We start from the raw sequence: 21,450 nt of genomic DNA, 5'->3' as shown, positions 1-21,450 counted from the left end.
GCAATTTCACCGCCCTCTCAATTTCCTCCAAAGTTATGGGAGCCCTGAGCCGTTCATTTTGCTCAGTAGTGACCTTTGGTAAGTGCACACTACTCAGATATTCTTGGAGATTTACCTGGGAGCAGAATTCCTCCCCCTCATAGAGCCGTTTGAAATAAGAACAAAAAGTATAATTTATAATTTTAAGACTACCCGACACCTGACCATCTACAGATTGTATAACTGTAATCAGCATGCCGCGCGTCTTCTTTTTAAGCAATCTTGTGAGCAATTTGTCCACCTTATTGCCATATTTGTAGAATTTTTGCCTCGTAAAGCACATAGACTTCTGAATTAAATCAGTCTGCAAAGGTTCTAGTTCTCTCCTCCATGCCAAAATTGCCTCCACACCTTTTTGTAGCCTCTCTGCTTATGAAGTAGCTCTAACTTTGCTAATTCACACACTGCTTTTCAGTAGCTTCCCTTATCTTCTTTTGATAACTCGTGTAACCTATAATCCTACCCCGTAAAACAGCCTTCAGTGTTTTCCATAGTAAAAACTGGACTATATTCTTTATTAGAGTGAATTTCCTGAAAGTCTTTGATTTCCTCAGAGATCATGTCTAAGAAATCCCTCTTCCCTAACATGGCCTGATTAAATCTCCAAGAGCGCGTCCTAGGAACCCCTGCGAAATACGCAAGCCGAGTTCCACGGGGTGATGGTTGGATAAGTAACATGGCAGAATGTCCCCTCCTGTAAGGTTATGCAAAAGAATTTTGGAGCACAGAATAAAATCAAAGTGGCTATATATATCATGCACCATCGAATAATGAGTATAATCACGCCCAGCTAGAGAATCCACCCTCCACACGACTATCAAATCCATACCCTGTAGCAGAAGATTAAGTTCTTTGTTCTGCTCCACTCCTGTTAGTGTTTGAGGCAGTTGTGGGTGGATCCTTGGGCCGATGGCAGATGACCACGCCCCGGGGGGAGGCTCCCGAGAGGGACCACCGGTTAGGCTCAGAGTATGGAGACAGACACACACTAGTTCTTTTATTAAACAGTATATTGAACCACCAGAGGTGGCAGTAGTGAGCTGGAAATGCCTGGCTGGGCTGTAGTCCCTCAGATACTGGAACAGCGATCCTGGATAACTGAGCTGTAGAGAAACTTGAATATAGTGAATAGGCAGGGTTTGCAGAGTTCAGGAACAGAACCTTGATGGTAACACTCACACAATAGTCTGTTAGAAGCAGCCCAGGAGCTGGAATGAAGTAGGCCCTTGAGGAGCGAGTACCTGATTCCAGGGAACGCTCTGAGAGAGAGATGGTAACTCACTGGTGTTGTAGGTAGCGATGACTTCCTGGTAGAAGTGGTGTTCAGTAGCAAGTCAGAGAACGAGGGTCCTCGAGGAGCGAGTACTGAGTCCAGACTGCGATCTGAAAAGCAAAAGAGAAAGCGAGGCCCCCGAGGAGCGGGTACCCCTGGTAAGTCTGAGGAGGGTGCAGGTCTTGCTCTAACTGCTGGCATAGGTACAGTATGATTTCCTTGTTGAATCTGAACCCGTGCAAGACTTTCTCCTCTGACAGATCCAAAAATTGTGCCCTATTTACTCTCTGTATCGGATATCACCTCCTCCTCCTCCTCCTCCTTCTCTTTTCTCTCTCCCTTCTTAATTGTTGTGCCATAAGTATCCATAAATCCATTAGAGTCATTTTGAAAATATTTTCCACCACTGACTTTGATGCCAGTTACCCCCAGTATTGCCAAGTCTGTCTCAGTTATCCCTAAGTATAGCCCAGTCTGCCCCAGGTATCCCCCAGTATGGCCCAGGTATTCCCCAGTATAGATCCAGTTAACTTCAGTATTGCCCATTTTGTCTCAGTTACCTCCCAAATATAGCCCAGTGTGTCCCAGGTATTCCCCAGTATTGCCCAGTCTATCCCAAGTACACTCACTCCCACTCCCAAGTATGGGCCAGTCTAGCCCAGGTACACTCATTTCCACTCACCAATATGGACCAGTCTATCCCAGGAACACTCACTAATACCCCTCCAGTGTGGCACAGTCTAACCCAGATACATTCACTCCCACCCACTAGCCTGTTGCCATGTCCACTTATCCAGAGAAACTAGCATGCCAAACATCAAATCAAAAACACAATGAAGTTTGAACTTGGCATGTAAATGAGCAGTAGTAGATCTGTTTGCACAATGTTGATGAAGTTCATGAATAAGTCGCTTTTAAAATAGCTCTTTGTACACATATAGGCAAACCACATCCCGACACACTCTTGACATGCCCACTCTTTTTTGCATGGATTTTTACTCATGAAGGTGCATATATGTGCATATGTGATTCATTTATAATATACGATTATATGCAAATGCTTCACATGCGTGCATATATGTGCAGTTTTTTTGTACTTAACCTTTAGAAAAAATTCACTCCTAAGCATGGTATGATCTGAGCCTGCGCCTGAGTATATTTGAGCCTACATCAGGCAATTTATGACTATCCAAAAAAGATTGTAATTGATCTGGAGCAAAGAAAACATATTTAGAAGCATTATATTTAATCAAACATTTACCTGGGTAATGCAACATAGAGAAAGCATCTAATGTGTACAATTCTGGATGCCGCATCTCAAAAAAGATTTAGCTGCAGTGGAGAAGGTACAGAGAAAAGCAACCAAAATGATAAAGGGGATGGAACAGCTCCCCTATGAGGAAAGGCTAAATAGGTTAGGGCTGTTCAGCTTGGAGAAGAGATGGCTGAGGGGGGATATGATAGAGATCATTAAAATCATGAGAGGTCTAGAACGGGTAAATGTGAATTGTTTATTTTTTCGGATAATCGAAGGACTAGGAGGCACTCCATGAAGTTAGCAAGTAGCACATTTAAAACTAATTGGACACTCAATGCACAATTAAGCTCTGGAATTTGTTGCCAGAGGATGTGGTTAGTGCAGTTAGTGTAGCTGGGTTTAAAAAAGATTTGAATAAGTTTTTGGAGAAGTCCATTAACTGCTATTAATCAAGTTGACTTAGGGAATAGCCACTGCTATTACTGGCATTAGTAGCATGGGATCTTCTTAGTGTTTGGGATCTTGCCAGGTATTTGTAGCCTGGATTGGCCACTGTTGGAAACAGGATGCTGGGCTTGATGGACTCTTGGTCTGACCCAGTATGGCAATTTCTTATGTTCTTATGTTCTTAGGCAGAGTAGCAAGGTATGCGGAGAGCAAATCCCATCCGCCGATACCTGTAGGAAGCTAGGTAACCTAAACCTTTGCTAACTCGATCCGTTAGCGATTTCAGATACCTTAAATATCCGGTGAAGATGACGTCACTTCCGGGGGACGCCCTGAGGTTCGCGCCACTGCTGGTACTTGAGTCGGGGCCGCGCACGCGTCCTTAGGATACTGGGAAACATTGCAGTATGCAGCGTCTAGCCGGTCTGGGGACGCCGGAGGGGAACGGCAGAGAGACGCCGCAGCAGCCAAACTTCCAACAGGCAAAGAGGGAGTTGCCAAAGAGGTGAGGTGGGCGTAGTGGAGACGTCGGGCAGCCACGGTCGCAACAACTCCACCCTGTCGTGATCTATCCAATACTGGGTTCAGACAGACATTCCAGAGGACTTCCGGCGATGACGTGTGGGAGCAGGAAGTGAAAGGGGAAAGCTCCGTGGCTCCGCTCCCCTGTATCGGCAAAGTTAACCTTTCATAGCCGCCGTTTCGCCGCCCTGACCGCTGGATCGGCTGCTGATAGTGCTCCCGCGCAGCTGAGACCGGGTGGACCCGTGGGTGATGCGTAGGTCGTCCACTCGGAGCAAGATCGAACGCCGACCACACCGACCGCGTGGAGCCAAGATGGCCGCGGCAGCCCCTTCTGGTGAGCCCCTGCTTGCTACGGTCACGGAGGAGGCCCTGCAAAAAATCTCACAGCGCGTAACAGAAGCGCTGGATGGCCACCTCTATAAATTGCAGACGGCGATGGAGGATATTAAGTCGGCGGTGGAGGGCCATGCTAAGCGGCTAGACACCGCGGAGGGCCTTATTTCTGACCTGGGGGACAGGATGGCCACGACGGAGCAACGTTTGGTGGGTTTGCAGGGCCGACAGCAAGAGCTCCTGGCTAAAATGGAGGAACAAGAGGACAGGGGCCGCCGGAACAACTTGAAAATAATAGGTCTCCCGGAGGAAGTGAAGGAAGTGGACCTGAAAGACATCGTGGAGCAGTGGCTTCCGCAGCAGGTGGGCCTCCTGCTGCCTGGAGATGGGCTCCAGTGTGAGCGGGTACACCGCGTGGGGCCCATGCAGGAGGGCCTGGGACGCCCAAGACCGGTAATGGCTAGGATCCTGAACTGGAATCACAAGACCCGCCTGATGCGGTCCTATCGCCAAAAGAAGGAGGTGGACTATAATGGCCACAGACTGCTGTTGTTTAATGATTTTTCTGCCGCCACGGCAGCGCTGAGGAAGGAGATGGCTCCGGCATGCACGGCTCTGTATCAGCGAGGTATTCGCTTCGCTCTCTTATACCCAGCTAAACTGCGGGTCCAGCATGACAATAAAACCCTTTTCTTTCACTCTCAGACAGACATTCCAATACCCTGTGGCCACAATGGAATGTGATGAAATCCCCCCATTCTTTTGCCCATAACTGTGAAAAATACAAATTCTGATTCTTATTGGGCCCTTAAACGTTAATCACTGTCAAGGGCTGTTTATAAAGAACCTCCTCAATTGAAAAATACCCTACCTCAGGATCATATTGTGTCTTAGTAACCTTCAGGGGTAGATCCTTGTGTACCAGAATACAAATTCCCCTACTTTTGGAGTTATGTGAAGCATCATATACCCGACCCACCCATTCTCTTCTCAATTTCTGTTTATCATCGGTCAGATGAGTCTCCTGCAACAATGCTTCCTGTACGGCACATTTTTTGAGAATTTGAAAGATATGCCTTTTTTTTAATTGGGGAAATAATGCCTCTGACATTTCAGGATATGAAATTAACTGTAAAATCAGTTATTCTCAAAATTAGTGTAATATCTCCATTGTCCAAAACCTGTTTACTTAGTATCCATATCATTGTTGCACCAGTACTTAAGTCAAAGAACATTGTTGTCACTGCTATTTTTGTTTTTAAACCACCACCACCCCAAAGCTCCATATTCAAACCCCTACCCTGAGCACCTTGCAAAGCCCTCGATTTTCCCTAAGAAGCTACAGAAAGTTAAATACCTCCTCCCAGCTAGAACTTTTGAACAACAAACTACATTCCCTCCACTACCCCCTTCCACCCCCAACTCCCATAAGGCGACCATCCCCTTCAACGGGAGCTCCCTCAAGGCTGAACCTGAGCCACCATTTGCCAAATATACACATACTCCTTACAATCCCCCTTCCTTATCATCCCACTATCTGCCCACTCATATACACCTACAAACCCCCAGCCCCCAAAGCAGTACCACAATCCTACAAGAACACTCAGCCAGCACCACCAAACCCTCCCACCCATAACCCCTTCCCAAGCCCAGAAAACCTCAGACATCTGTACCCGTTTCTCCTTTAAACAAGTTATGCAGGAAAAGAGAGGGCTCTGACCTATGCAATATTCATAGCAACTATCATCTCATTGATCAAATACCCCATAACCAACATTAGCACAAAACTCAGCTAACTTCATGGAGTGCCCTCAGTCCTTCTGTTATCTGAAACAGTAAATAACCAATTCACATCTACCCGTTCTAGACCTCTCATGATCTTAAAGACCTCTATCATATCCCCCCCTCAGCCGTCTCTTCTCCAAGCTGAACAGTCCTAACCTCGTTACTCTTTCCTCATAGGGAAGCTGTTCCATTCCCTTTATCATTTTGGTTGCCCTTCTCTTTACCTTCTCCAGTGTAACTATATCTTTTTTTTTTTTTTTGTTATTTAAGTGTTCAACACAGAAATAATACAAAAGTTCGGGCTACAATAAAAGAGGCCCCAAGAAGCCTCGTAACAATAAAGTTAATGTGTACATACAAAACAAAGTATCATATTCTGCGTGAATTTTTTCACCGTATATCACCCCTTACCCCTCTTCGCCACCCCCCTTCCACACTCTACCTGGTTATTCCACTAAGTGTGTCATGTAACTATGGTCACTATATAGGAGATTATGGGAAGTAAGTAAAAGTCTTGGAGCATTTTCTGCAAAGTGTAACACAATTTGAATAGAGCAAGTTCCCACTTAATCCTAGTGAGCGCACAAGGGTAGGAAATTGACTGAGCTGCTGGAGTGCTATAAGAATGCCCCAGATATAAAGCAGTAGGGATATACCAAATAGCAAGCAGCAAGGATGCAGCAGGCAGAGTAGTGGCTATTGACTCAGAAGTGAGAATACTCTCTTCAAGTGAGTAAGTTTCTGCCAAGGGTGTTGGATTATCTCGATTTCCAGTGTGAGTAAGGCATCCAAAGTTTTTTTGAGATGCTAATTTATCATTACAAAGGGCTGTGAGTTTACTCATATAATATACCCTATCTAATCTGGACTGTACAGCGCTGTTGGTGGAGGGACTTCCGGTCTACACCACCATATTGCTATTTCACACCTAGCAGAGGAAATTACTTGTTGAGCCCATCATTGGAGGGAGGAGGGACCTGAATAGGGAGCATATTGAGTAAGCAGATTCTAGGGTCCCTGGGGACCCTAAGACTGGTAACCGAGTAAATAAAGTCAAGGACTGCTTCCCATAATCATGCAATGTTCGGGCATTCCCACCACTGATAAAAATATGTTTCCATGGCCCCACACCCCTTCCAACATAGATTGGTGCTGCCCACTTGTATCCTGCTCAGATGCACAGGAGTGAAGTACCATCTGTACAGTACTTTATAACTGTTTTCTTTTATCGTCGATGAGGCAGAAATTCTGCCAGTAGTGGTAAAGGAAAGTTCCCAATCACTGTCCTCAAATTGCTCTCTAATATCTCGTTCCCAAGCTATTTGAAAGGACATTTTTTCTCATAGCATCCCTTCTAATTATGCTAGATATTTCACTTAGATGCAGTTCCAACACTGCTCTCTATATTAATGGTGGGGGTGGAAGGGAAATAGAACCAAAAGATTACTAAGAGCCAAGAGTAACAGATAAGTATGAGAGAAAAAAAAGTGTGAAGCTTGCTGGGCAGACTGGATAGGCCGTTTTGTCTTCTTCTGCCGTCATTTCTATGTTTCTATGTTTATAAGAGCCTTGATTTTGGAGATGGGTTTAGTAATCTTATCGGCATGGGAGCAGTAATTTTCAAAAAGGGATTTACCCCACTTTAATTCCATTCCTATTTGTGCTTTGGAGAAGAATTGGATGTGAATGTTATATGTGTAAAAATCCAAACTAGGTAAATGATAGGTGCATTGTAAATCAGTGAAAGGGATCAGTTTCTGACCATCCCATAATTGCTCCCACTTGTTTAGGTCTCTTTCAAGCCAGTGTCTTATCATCCCTGATTCTACACCTGGGGGGAAAGCACTATCATATAGGAAGGATGTTAGGTGGAAGGCATTTTTGTCACCAGTCAGCTGGGAGCGCCATTTATTCCACACAGTTAGAACCAGTCTAGAATAAAGGGATAAACCTGTATCATCTGGCTTCCCTCTTTTCCAGGCTCTGATGTGTAGGGGTGGGCCCCCAGCGCCTGAGGAGACCATTCTGACCCAAGATTTTAGGACACCCCGGGAATGCCACTGTACAAGTGCACTAAGCTACGAAGCACCAACGTACCATGCTAAATTTGGTACCTGGAGGCCCCCTTTGGTCTTATCCTGATACAAAGTCAAGCGAGGTACCCTAGGGGGCCTGCACTTCCAAATAAACCTGAATAGCTTCCATTGCCACAGCGATAAGAGGGCTTCAGGGATCTGACTGGTAAAGTCTGGAAGAAATAGCAGAGGTGGGGTAAAATATTAATTTTAACTATAGCTATCCTCCCAAACCAGGAAAAATCCCCTCGGTCCCAGTGGTTCAGGTCTTTTTGGATAGCAAGAAAAAAGGGATCCTAATTCGATCGATAGAGATCAGGGCCTACTGGTCCTATCTTAACCCCCAGATATTTAACCCATTCTTTGGCAGTTCAGAATGGAAGGGTAGGTCTTATCGCCTCAAAGGATTCAGATGACATCGAGTTCTGGCTTGTCCTCATTTACTTTGAAGCCAGAAATGTTGCTAAAAGGGGGGGTGCTGTTCGCCATGAGGCAAGATGGAAGCTTCTGCCTAAAGCTCTGGCAATCTTCCACCTTACTAACCCACTTTAGAGAGAATCGCGAGCTAAAAAGCTTTATATCTGAAGACTGCAACGGAGTAGTCAGGCAATGCAGAGGTCCAACCAGGTTAGCAATCCAAAGGAGAGATGAAGGAACAGGAACTCAGGAACAAGGAATCAGGAACGAAGGCAATCAGGATCAGGAACCAAGAACAGAAGAAGCAACGAGCACACGACTAGCGAGGGGACATGTTGCAAAGGCGATCTGAGAGAGCGGAGCCCGGGCTTATATACCGGAGCTCTGCTGACATCATCATCCAGGGCCATGGCCAGGTTCCTGCCACGGGGCCTATGAAAGGATCAGCTGTGCGTGTGCGCGTGCCTAGGAAGGGGTGCGGCGCTGGTCAGGATGGTGTCTCTCCGCAGGCCTTGTGGAGGCCTGACGCGGAACATCAGGAACTGCAGGAAAGCCAGAGGCCCCAGGGGCGGCCCGAGGACGGAGCCAGCGGCCCACAGTTGCCAGAGACGAGGGACCAAGTGCTGGATCACTCTGAAAGAGGTGAGGGGGCCGAGCCACGGGTCTGCTGTGACCGGCGTGCTTAACAGTACCCCCCTCTACGCCCCCCCTTGGAGGTCTGGGTTTGCCCTGATGGGCACGATGAAATTGGTAGAGGAGATTCTTATCCAGGATGTTACAGGCTGGCTCCCACGAATTTTCTTCAGGGCTGTAACCCTCTCAGGAAAGGAGGTATTCCCACCGGCGGCCCCTACTGTGGACATCAAGGACTTCGTGGACCTTATAAGTGGTGTCGGTCTCCACGACCAGCGGAGGAGGTGCAGTAGCCTTTCGTGAAGGCCGGGATAGGACCACAGGTTTTAGGAGTGATACGTGAAACGTATTGTGGATTCCCAATGTAGGCGGCAGCCGGAGTTGGTAGGTTACCGGTCCGACACGACGAATGATTGGAAAAGGTTCAATATACCTTGGTGCAAACCTCTGAGAAGGTTTCTTGAGTCGAATATAACGGCTTAACCAGACTTTCTGGCCAGGAAGGAGCTCAGGGGTCGAGTGTCGATGGCAGTGAGCAGATCTCTTGGCCCGGGAAGTGGCTTGGCATTAGCGAAGATTCGTCTGGTTCCAAAGTGCCTTGAGGGCATCGGCAGTAGCTTGCACAACAGAAGAAGGCTCTGACAATGGTATGGGCAGCGGTGGTCGCTGTTGTTTCACATAAACGATGGAAAAGGGTGATGTACATGTGGCAGCGGCAATGTGGGAGTTGTGGGAGAATTCCACCCAAGGAAGAAGCTCCACCAATTGTCCGGACGATCGTTTATATATGTGCAGAGGAAGGACTTCAAGGAGCGGTTTGTACCCTCGGCTTGTCCATTGGCTTGAGGATGGTATGCTGTTGTTAAATTGATGTTAATGCCAAACTTTTTACAAAGGACGTGCCAATATCTGGCGATGAATTGTGGGCCTCTGTCAGAAACAATGTCCTTGGGTAAGCGGTGTAACCGGAAGATGTGTCAAAAGAATAGGCGTGCCAATTCGGGTGCAGATGGTAGGCCCGGTAGTGGAACAAAATGGGCCATTTTGGAGAATCTGTCAATTGTAACCCATATGACCGTGTGGCCTTTAGATGGTGGTAAGTCCACAATGAAATCCGTGGAAAGATATGTCCACGGTTCTTCGAGTGCTGGGAGTGGCTGGAGTAAACCCCAATGTTGCCCGACCTGGGGTTTCTGTTGAGCGCAAGTGCTGCAGGAATCGACAAATGCTTTAGCATCAGAGACCATAGTGGGCCACCTGAAGAACCGCTGAAGCAGCGCTAAGGTTCGCACTCACCCTGGGTGACCGGCAAACTTAGAGTCATGTGCCCACCGGAGGACTCTTTCATGGAATGGGGCACCACCATTTTCCCCATAGGAACAGGATGAGTAGCCGAAAGACAAATGTAGGCTGGGTCAATAATATGACCAGGTTCATCAGATTTGGCTTCAGGTTCAAATGAGTGAGATAGGGCATCTGACCAGAGATTTTTCTCTGCTGGGCAGTAGCGAAGCTCGAAGTTAAATCTAGAAAAGAACAGAGCCCATCGGGCTTTATGGGCGTTGAGACGTTGGGCTTGGCTCAAGTGTTCCATGTTTTTATGATCTGTGAACACTGTAAATTTATGTTGAGCGCCCTCTGTTGCAACCGTCCCTTCCCAACAGCTTCACTCCGCCTACCTTTCTTTCTTTGCACCTCCTCTCGCTGTGGATGGACGCTTGCCTGCTGCGGCGTCTGCCTGCCGTCCTCTCTGGCGTCCCCGGATCGGCTTGGGCGCTGCCTCCCGCCATGCTCCGTTGGTACCTTAGGGTGCGTGCGCCGTGCGTCCCTCACTCTTATTTCCTACTTGACGTGAACCTCAGGGGCGTCCCCCTGTGATGACGTCACGCTGCCCGGATATTTAAAGCCTACGATGTTTGCTAGCCTTTGAGTTAGCAAGGGGTATCTTACGGATGGATTCGCTCTCCGTACCCAGCTATCTGCCTCTCCAATCTTCCATTGGACTCTTACGCTAACGGGGTACCCCCTCCTTGGGGGCCTCACTTGCTTTTCAGGTCGCTATCAGGAAACCGGTACCGCTGCCTGCTCCTTCCTTCTCTTCTGCCTGGAAGGATTCGCTATCTTCAACACCACTGAGTACTACCATCTTCGCCTCAGAGCTGTTCCCTAGAACCAGCTGCTCGCTCCTCGAGGTCCTGCCTCCATTCCAGCCCTAGTGCCATCTCCTACGTGGAACCGCTGTGTGAGTACATTACCTTCAAGCCTCTCAGCTCTCAGGGATCAGGTACTCACTCCTCGAGGGCCTGCTCTCCCTATCCTGGGATTCTTCATTCTGGGCTTTGTGCATATTCCACTTAATTATTCTTGTCAGTTCTTTCCACTACAGCACTCCTACCGGAGAAGTCGCTGTTCCAGTGCCTGAGGGATACTAGCCCAGCCGGGCTACTTCTGCTGCTCACTACTGCCACCTCTGGTGGTTTCATCATATTGTCTAATAAAAGATCAATCTCTGTGTTTGTGTGTCCTAAGCTGAGCTTGACTTGTGGCCCCTCACGGGACTTCCCCCCGTAGGCGTGGACAGCAGCCACAGTGTCCAAGGGTCCACCCAAACCTCACTAATTATAACACCCTCTAGCTAAGGGTGCCATACCTCCAAAGCCAGCTTGATGGCGAGTAACTCGCAGTCTCCAATGCTGTAATTTTGTTCTGCAGCAGAGAATTTGCGCGAGTAGAAGGAACATGGGGCCATGGATCCGGAAGCAGAGCGTTGGTTCAGGACCACCCCCACTCCAATCGCAGAGGCATCTACCTCAACCAGGAAAAGGCGATTCGGGTCCGGATGATGGAGACAGGATCCAGTTAAGAAAGCCTCTTTGAGGTGATGAAAGGCAGAAATAGCCTCCGGGGTCCAGTTTCGGGTGTCCTGACCCTTACAGGTTAGAGCTGTAAGAATAGCCGCCAACATAGAGTAGTGCAGTATAAAGTGGTGGTAGTAATTTGTGAATCCTAGAAAACGATGAAGTGCCTTCAGGCCCATGGGTTGTGGCCAGTCTTGGATTCCCTTTAGTTTCACAGGATCCATCGAGAACCCTTGTTGAGAGATTATGTACCCAAGAAAGGGCAAGCTGGATTTTTCAAACAGGCACACGGTCTTAAAGATCCGTCCTTCGTGACAAAAAAGAACCCTGCACCAGCAGGGGAGGTAGAGGGACAAATGAACCCCTTTGCAAGATTCTCCCGGATGTATTCCGACATGGCCTTAGTCTCGGGAAGCGACAGCGGACAGGTACGCCCTTGGGGGGGCGTGGTTCCAGGCAGAAGATCGATGGGACAGTCAAATTTCCGAAGAGGCGGTCCGCCTTCTGCTTCAAGAACACGTCTTTGAAGTCTGCGTAGGGAGCAGGTATGCCTGAGGAAGTGGTCTCCAGAGGAACCACTGGTGGGGGCGCCACTTTCTGAAGACAAGTCTGATGACAGGTGGAGCCCCATTCTGTCAGCTGGAGAGACCCCCAATCGAATTGGGGAGAGTGACATTGGAGCCAAAGTAGTTCCAGAATTACTGGGTGAATGGACTTCTCTAGGACCAACAGTTCAATTTCTTCGGAGTGGAGAGCGCCAGTAAGAAGTCGAACTGGCTCTGTGATTAAGGAGACTCGACCGGGTAACGGTTCTCCATAGATTGAAGCAATGCACAAGGAAGTCTCGAGAGGACGGGTTTTGATACCCAAAGTGGAACCAGGTCTCTAAGGATAAAATTACCACCTGCTCCGGAGTCCACCAGAGCAAGGACAGGAAACGATCGAGTGTCCCAGACAATAGTAACAGGCACGGATAGATGAGGGGCCGGGGATGTTGCGCCCAAGTTCAGGACTCCAACTGAACTTAGGCCGGGAAGTTTCCTGGACGGACTGGGCAAGTCTGTAGATGATGGCCGGGTGCTCCACAGTACAGACACAGGCCTGTTTGTCTCCGCCGGAGGCACTCTTCAGGGGACAGGCAGTCACGACCCAACTGCATGGGTTTGTTGGTCTCAGCCACAGCAGAATTCCTACCAGTAGTAGGGTTGGTAGCAGATAGCAAGTGGGAACGGACCCAAGAGAGTTTCTTGGGCATCCGATTCTCCCGGTGACGCTCTTGGAGACGGTGGTCAATTTGGCCTGTTAGATCGATAAGATCCTTGGGAGAGGAAGGGAGCTCTCAAGCTGCCAACTCGTCCATTAGTTGCGGGGAGAGCCTGTCCAGGTAGATAGCTCGCAGGCAGTCCTCCTGCCAAGCGAGTTCAGACGCTAAAGTCCAGAATTCAATGGTGTAGTTGAAGAGGCTTCTTTGGCCTTGTCGCAGGTGTAGTAGACTAGTACTTGCCACGGCATGCTGCCCAGGATCATTAAAGTTTCGCCGAAACACGGTCACAAACTGAGAAAGTTCCCGTAGGAGTGAGTCCGATTGCTCCCACAAGGGAGAAGCCCATGCCAGCGCCTTCCCTTCTAGGCGAGACAAGATGAAGGTGACCTTAGTTAATTCTTCTCGAAAGATGGTGGGTTGAAGAGCAAACTGCATATAGGACTGGTTAATAAACCCTCTACACAGATTGGAGTCACCGTTGAAACGAGGCGGGGCTGGCAGGGCCAGTAGGGCTCTGGAGGAGGAAGTAGACGGTTGTGGTGGAGAAGAAGCTGTCGCTGGAACTGAGTTGCTGGACATGGCATCTAGCCATGTATGCAGACACTTGAGAGAAGAGGCCAGAGCCTAGAGAAACTGTTGCTGTTCTTGTTCCTTTAGGGCCAGGCCAGGAATAGCCTGGAGGGCACGCGGCTCCGCCGAGTCCATGGACTTGGCAATCTGTTGCGCGGATGTGGACCCTTGGGCCGAGGTGGGGTTGACTCTACCTATAGGAGGGATCTTACTATTGCGCCCGATCGCAGACTGCTGCGACCTCTCATGCGCACCTCTTTTTTCAATGCACCATCAATTCTGGGACAAATGGCGGCTTCCGCCAGTCACCGCCGATCTCCCTGGTGTCCCCAGGATGGCGTGGGCGCTGCCTACTGCCATCTTGCTTCTGGAATCACATAGGTGCGCACACATGGGCCAACTATGTACACATCATGGCGGGAACCTCGGGGGCGTCCCCTCCGGATGACATTTCTCGCTCCCTGTACTTAAGCAGACTGGTCCTATGCACTGATGAGTTAGCAAGGAGTTTCCTTGTTGCTGAATCCACTACACTTGGACTTCTGGTTCCAGTTCCTGGCTTGCTGTGAACGCTCTGAGTACCCGCTCCTCGGGGGGTTTTCCGCGTTCCTAGGCTATCCGCTCCTCGGAGGGCCTTCCTTCCTTTGTACTCCTGTTTGTTCTACTTCTCAGATAATAGAAGGACCAGAGGGCACTCCATGAAATTAGCAAGTACCTCATTTAAAACAAATCAAAGAAAATTCTTTTTCACTCAGCGCATAGTTAAGCTCTGGTATTCATTGCCAGAGGATGTGATTATAGCAGTTAGTGAAACTGGGTTTAAAAAAGGTTTGGATAAGTTCCTAGAGAAAACAATCCATAAACTGCTATTACAGTAATTAATAAGCAATAGTAACTTGTGATTTATCTAATGTTTGGGTACTTGTCAGGTACTTGTGACTTGGATTGGCCACTGTTGGAAACAGGATACTGGGCTGGATGGACCCTTGGTCTGACCCAGTATGGCATATCTTATGTTCTTATGTACCTAACTTTGCTGGGATTCCTTGCAGTGTACGCCGTGCCTCGGGCCACTACCACATTCTTCTCAGCAGGATTCGCTTCACCATTCCCTGTGATGCGGATTGCTGCCTTGACTTCATCAGGACCCTTCTGAGCCTCCATACCTCTGACCACCTCAGCATTACCACCATTGTACAGTCATCCTCGGCATAGCCGACTCAGCAGACTGTAAAGAAGAGTTTTTGTTACAAATCTTTTAGGTCTTTTCTTTATCTTGATTTAAAACAAGGGTGATCATATTTAGGCAGCCTCACTTTTAAAATAGTAAATAAATCATGAACATTTCCATAACAGTTTCTTAAACAGTGACAGGAAGTGGTGAAGTCTAAAACTGTGAACGACTTCAAAAGGGCGTGGGATAAACACTGTGGATCCATCAAGTCTAGAGGGCGTGAATAAAGAGGAGGCAGCAAAACACTGCACGGAGCGGCAGTAGCCACAGAGGCATTCACGGAGCGGGATGCCAGTGGCCAGTAGTTGGTGTTCCACCTTCACGGAGCGGAAGGATGGAGGGCTATCTCCAAAAAAAACCAAACAAACAAAAAAATAAAACAGGGGTGGGTAAGAGTATGGGGTAAGGGTGTCGCCTGCTTGTTACAGCGGTTGCTACCCCTAATTGAGCTGGACGTTCACTTGGATGCAGATACGGCGCTGCTCTCTAAATTGGTGGTGGGGTGGAGGGGAATTAGGGCTGGAGGGTTCTGGAAGCCAATAGTAACAGGTGGGAGAGAAAAAAAGGGGAAAAAATGGATAAAGTGCGTAGCTTGCTGGGCAGACTGGATGGGCCGTTTGGTCTTCTTCTGCCGTCATTTCTATGTTTCTATGTTTAGTTTACATTTTGCCTTTTTGTTTAAACAGAACCCCCGCCCAACAAAATACTGTGGTTAGTGTATAATCTGTCGACATGATAGTTATTTAAGCTTGTGTTTATATTTCAGATCACGAAACTTCCAGAAGAACTGTGCAACCTGACTCAGTTAAAAGAACTTGATATATCACACAATGCGTTTGAAACATTACCAAATGACTTTGGGGAAATCAAGAGTCTGGTTCGGCTGATAGCAGCCAGCAATCACCTTCGTCAGCTTCCAAAATCCATTACATCGCTGAGCTGTTTGCAAGAATTGAATCTGAACAGTAAGTCCTTATGACTACATTTACTTATTTGCTTTCTTACATAGAAAGAAAATGGACTAGATAAATGTTCTTTGTTCACAATTCTTGTGTCTATGACTTCATGTCTTTAGCAAAGTAGACAGTTGAAAGTAGATAGATATGCTCCTTCAGTAGTAGTAAAGTAATTAAGATTTGAAAAACATCTTTCCCCAGACTTTATTTTTTTTAGATAATTCATTACCAAACAGTACATACAGAACTGTTTAACGTGTAGTCCGTGTCTGTCAAGATGTATTGCACAAAAAGAGTGTAGGGAATCTGAATGAGATAAAGCCAAGCTGTAGTAGTGCACAGGAGTAGGCGAGGAAGGGTGATGGTTAAGGCACGGTCACAGGCCTCAACAGTGGCTACTAAAAATGTAGGATCCTTGGTCATCTCCCAGTACCATCACCATTTTGAGACCAAAGAAATTAGGAGCACAGTATAGAAAACAAAAGAAGCTGAGAGAAGAAAAGGAGGAAACTTGCAAGAATGTTAGTGGAAAAACCTGGCATCAAATAGGGCATCCGTTCATGCACTAATGCAGAGTTTGCAGAACCAGGCATTTGTAGTGGGAGTTTTTCAGCAAAGGTAAGTGAGGAGAGCAATGATAGATCCATTGTAAGAACTGAACAGATTGGAGTCAAATATGTGTTTACTAATCCTGTGCAATTAGAGGCTTTCCTTCAAAATAGATCGGTTTCAGTTAGGTAGGCCCTATTTAATTTAGATTTGTAGATTACTTTCCTTCAAAATAGTCCGGTTTCAGTTAGGTAGGCCCTATTTAAATTTAGATTTGTAGATTACTTTCCTTCAAAATAGTCCGGTTTCAGTTAGGTAGGCCCTATTTAAATTTAGATTTGTAGATTACTTTCCTTCAAAATAGATCGGTTTCAGTTAGGTAGGCCCTATTTAATTTAGATTTGTAGATTACTTTCAATTTCCTTTCTTCATATTTCCCTCTCCATGATGTGGCCTTAAGAATGATGATACACTAGATAGTTTATTAAAGTTGTTTGATTTTCCTTTAGTTTCTCTTTCTGTGAATTATTATTTTTTCCTTAAACAAGAAATTCTTGTGTATGTAATTTCAATGTGAAATTTAAAAATAAAAATATAAAAACAAAAAATAAAAAGAACTGAACAGACAGAAACAAAAAATGGGTCTAGCCCTGCATAAACTGTCTTGAGAGATTCTGCAATGTAGCAAAACTACCATGAGGGCAATTTTCAAAAGGATCTACTTATGGTTATTGGCTCCATGCTGCTGCTGTAAAAGAAGGGGCTCCCATGAGCTCCTAAGCAGCTGCATCATTGGAGAAGGACCCCGGCCATCCTCTCATGTAATCCAACAGGATCCTGCCCCTCACTGCTGACCTTGCCTTCTGAACTGCCCAGGGTACTGGTTTGCCCAGCAACAGGCTTAGATCTACTACTACTATTGAACAATTATATAGAACTAATAGATGTAAGCGGTGCTATTTGCACAGTCGAGTCCCTATCCACTGGTGTTTACAAAGAAGTGTAACTGATTCATTTAGCAATTAGTTGGCTAGATCCATTAGGCTGAAAATTGATAAATATAGCCGTTCTGAGACCAGGAGCACTTACCAGGGCTCCTTCCGGAACTCTGTACTACGGACCCTAAGTCTGGCCATTAGGTTTCACCCTTACTGATGACCATGACTTCTTCCCCCCTCCAGGGACTGTGAATGTTTCTTTCACAGCATCCCCAGTACCAGCCAACCTGCTCCAAGAGTGAGAGATCCACTTGGCAACAGATCGTAATGTAATTAAATTTGGGCTGCGAACCCCTACCTGATTTGTGGCCGGGGCTGCCGCGGCAGCATCGGGAAGGCCACCGGAGCCTCGGACTGGCAAGCGACGACCCTCTGGTACTCGACCTCGGACTTCTTCCGGACCATCCGTCTTCAAGGGCCCACCTAAGTCCCAGTGGCCCGGGTCCCTACGGGCTCCTCCTGGGGGTGCCGCAGGCTTCCAGTGGCGAAGATCCAGTTGGCCCTTGCACCGACCTCACGCCTCTTCGACCTCTCAAAGGTCCACCTAAGTCCCAGCAGTCCGGGTCCCTACGGGCTCTTCCCGGGGGGGCCGCGGACTTCCAGTGGCAAAGATCCAGTTGGTCCTTGCTCCGCCTCCACACCTCTTCGCCCTCTCAGGGGCCCATCTGAGTCTCCACCAGCGAAGATCCAGCTAGTCCCAACTTCTCTTCTGCCTCGCCACCCGACGGGGGAACCTCAGGAGCCATCTCCTAAAGGTCATACCAACCTCCCTTCGGTCCAAGGGTTCACGACCCTCCTGGGCATAACAGATATAATCACTAGAGGGCAAATACTAAAGAAAACTACTGCAGTAGCATTTATCTTTAAAAAGGGATAGACTGTGATAAAATGAGGAAATTTGTTAGAAAATAACTAAAAATAAGCAATTCTTGAGGCAGGAAAGTCTATCACAAAGTCCATAGTAACATGTGTCCAAGGTCTTTCTGGTATCAGCAAGAGTTGAGTAAGTCCCCATTGTCGCTGATGAGATGCTTTATGGGCACAATATGTGCTGGACTCTAAGTACCAGCACATGTCCTGAATCCTTTGGGGCCACCAGTAGCTGAGGGGAATCAGGTATAGAGTTTTCCAAATGCCAGGGTGGCCAGCAAGCTTGGAATTGTGGCCCCATTTGAAAACTCATTTCTGAAGTCAGTCGGGGGCATTGTAGTAAGGGCAAGGATCTTGGCAGGATCAACTGTGGGTCATGGTTCTGAGACATTGTCCAAAGTTTTGAAATATTGAGATAAGGTGTTGGTTCTGACATTCTTCTCAACTGGTGATAGACTAGTCTGAAGTTGAAGAGACTGAAAAATTGTGACCAGCGAGCCTGTTGGTGATTAAGTCTCCTGGCTATTTGTAAGTATAGAAGATTCTTGTAGTCAGTACCAATGGTAATGGGTTGTAAAGCTCCCTCCAAAAGATGTCGCCACTCTTCAAGAGCTAACTTAATAGCCAGAAGTTCTCTGTCCCCGATAGTATAATTCTGCTCTGCAGGGGAATTTTTTTTTTAAAAGAAGGAGCAGGATATGAGTTTGCCATCAATTGCTGACTGAGAGAGTTGTGCTGCTGCCCCGATGGATGAAGCATCCACTTTGAGGAAGAATGGGTGGGCAGGATCCAGCTACCACAATATAGGTGCTGTTACAAAGGCTGCTTTTAGGTGATGAAAAGCTTGGATTGCTTCTCTTAGCCAGTTTCAGATATCAGCCTTCTTCTGGGTGAGGGTAGTGAGTGGCACCATGGTGGTAAATAGCTCTGGATAAACTGCTGATAATAGTTGGCAAAGCTGAGGAATCATTGTAGGGCCTTAAGGCCCACTGGCTGCAGCCAGTTCAGAATCACTAAGAGCTTTAAGGGCTCCATTCTGAGGCCTTGTGCTGAGATGATATATCCCAAAAAGGGCAGCTCAAATTGCTCAAAAGAACATTTTTCAAGTTTAGCATAAAGCCCATTCTCTCTCAGCTGTTGAAGTATTGTTTTAACTTGCATCTAATGCTTGGACAGCAACTTAGCATAGATAAGAATGTCATCTAGATATACCAACACACAAACATTTAGATGGTCTCTGAAGATATCACTAATGATATTTTGAAATATAGCTGGTGCATTACATAACCTGAAGGGCATCACGAAATATTCGTAATGCCTATCCCAGAGTTTAAGGCCATCTTCTATTCATCTCCTTCACGTATTCTTATGAGGTTATATGCCCCTCGGAGTCTAATTTTGTAAATATAGTGGTCCCCCTGGAGTCTGTCAAATAACTCAGAAATAAGTGGTAGAGAATATTTATTTTTTTACAGTGATTGCATTCAAGCCTCGATAACTGATGCAGGGCCACCGGGACCCATCTTTTTTTCTCACAAAGAAGAAGCTTGCGCCTGCTGGAGAGGAAGAAGGCCTTATGAATCCCTTCTCAAAGTTCTCCTTATATAGGTTGATATAGCCTGGGTCTCTAGAATGGAAAGAGGGTGGATCCTGCTCTTTGGTGGTGGTTTTCCAGGCATCAGATCTATCAAGGGATTCAAAGAGTCGATGAGGTGTTAGTCTGTGCATGTTTTTTTATTGAAGACATCCATGAAGGCCACATAGGCCCGAGGGAGGCCAGGTAATATAGGAAGCTTGGAGAGTGCTAAAGCCAGTGGGGGTGTCACAGATAGGAGGCAGTGCTGGAAACAGTGAAGCCCCAGGGATAAACATTATTGGTGAGCCAGTCAATACTGGGAGAATCCTGCTGCAGCCATGGAAATCCAGAATAATCAGATTAAAAGACCTCTTGAGCACAGAGAGAGTGATCTGTTCCTGATGCAAGATTCCAATCTTTAGGGATAGCGGCTTCGTGACAGACTGAATGGTGCTTGGTAGAGGTTCCCCATATATGGAGGAGATAATGAGGGGACATTGAAGTGGAGTAACTGGAATATGGTAGTGGTGTGCTATGGTTTCATCAATTAAATATACCATGACTCTGGAATCCACAAAAGCTTTAATGAAAAAAGCTTTGATGCCCAGATCTAGGTGTGCTAGGAGGACCACTTTGGAGAGAGGATTGGACAAGTGTTGTGTAGGGTTAACTCTTTAGTCAACCCTAAGCGTTGAAATTTCCTGCCTTAGTGAGGCAGGTCAAGGAAATTTGGAGTGCACAATAGAGGCATAGCTTGCCCAATTTGCATCAACATTTCTCTTAGTCAAAGATCTTCGAGTGGCTCAATTGCATCCCCTCCTTGGCTGAAGGGGATGATCTCCTGGTTGGGGATTATACGGAGTTCTGGAATCTTGGTGCCAGGTGGAAATGTTTGTGTGCCGAGTCCCATTCCCAGGCACATTCTTGGAAATGGATGTCCACCTTAATACACAGGAAAATGAGTCCATCCAGCTGTGAGGGAACTTTGTCTTTGATACAATTGGAGATAACCTGAAAGATGGCAACTTGAGCCTCCTGATTCCATTGAAGTTTGGAAGCTAATGTTCAGAAAAGAACAGTGTACTCCCCCACAGTCTTAGATTCTTGACAGAGGCGGAGCAGGTCTGCAGCAACAGAAGAGGATCGCCCGGGCTCTTCAAATACTTTCCTAAACTGGAGCAAAAACTCAGGAAGGCTAGCCAATACCGGATCATTTCTCTCCCACAGGGGAGGTGCTCATGCCAAGGCTTGACCTGCAAGAAGTGAGATGATATATGTCACTTTGGTTCTATTGGAGGTAAAGCTGGAGGCTTGAAGTTCAAACTGAATAAGGTATTGATTCAAAAAACCTCAACAGGCCTTTGAATCCCTGTCAAAGCGTGGAGGAGGCGAGAGACGAGGGTCAATTCCCTGAGGAGCAGGGGCTGGTGTCAGAGCTGAACGAGGTGCGGGGAGGGGTGGCAGCATAGACTGTGACCTAACCAATTGCAGTTGGTTCATCTGGCTGGAGAGATCCAGCCAGATGACCCGAGTCGGGTCTCCAGGTAATGACGTAGACAACCCCGAGAAGCAGGGAAGTACCAGCAATCACCGGTGTTAGAATGTAGGCACTGCCCCAAGGAGCGAGGAAGCACAGACAGTCTCTGGTATAGAACATAGGCACTGCCCCGAGGAGCGGGGAAGCACAGACAGTCTCTGGTGTAGAACGTAGGCACTGCCCCGAGGAACGGGGGAGCAAGGAGATAGGTCTCCCAAGTGGTGAGAGCATTCCCAGAGGCAACCCCACAGAT

General features: G+C 47.2%; 1 protein-coding gene across 7 annotated transcripts in view; it reads left to right on the top strand.

Annotated features, from left to right (window-relative positions):
* The window catches only part of LRRD1 (leucine rich repeats and death domain containing 1), a 105,262-nt gene that overhangs the window by 44,013 nt on the left and 39,799 nt on the right, over positions 1-21,450 (top strand). For 6 of the 7 annotated variants that reach the window (XM_029588853.1, XM_029588850.1, XM_029588851.1 and 3 more), the window contains one exon: positions 15,478-15,676. In XM_029588853.1, coding sequence (XP_029444713.1) covers positions 15,478-15,676 — 199 coding nt within the window. Of the gene's footprint in view, positions 1-15,477; positions 15,677-21,450 lie in introns of those variants that run through there. The other variant, XM_029588854.1, reaches the window with a different exon arrangement.

The sequence above is a fragment of the Rhinatrema bivittatum genome, chromosome 2 (assembly GCF_901001135.1).
Source record: "Rhinatrema bivittatum chromosome 2, aRhiBiv1.1, whole genome shotgun sequence".
In the NCBI taxonomy this organism is placed as follows: domain Eukaryota; kingdom Metazoa; phylum Chordata; class Amphibia; order Gymnophiona; family Rhinatrematidae; genus Rhinatrema; species Rhinatrema bivittatum.
The sequence above is the reverse complement of the archived record's forward strand: the minus strand, read 5'-3'. Positions and strand labels throughout refer to the sequence as shown.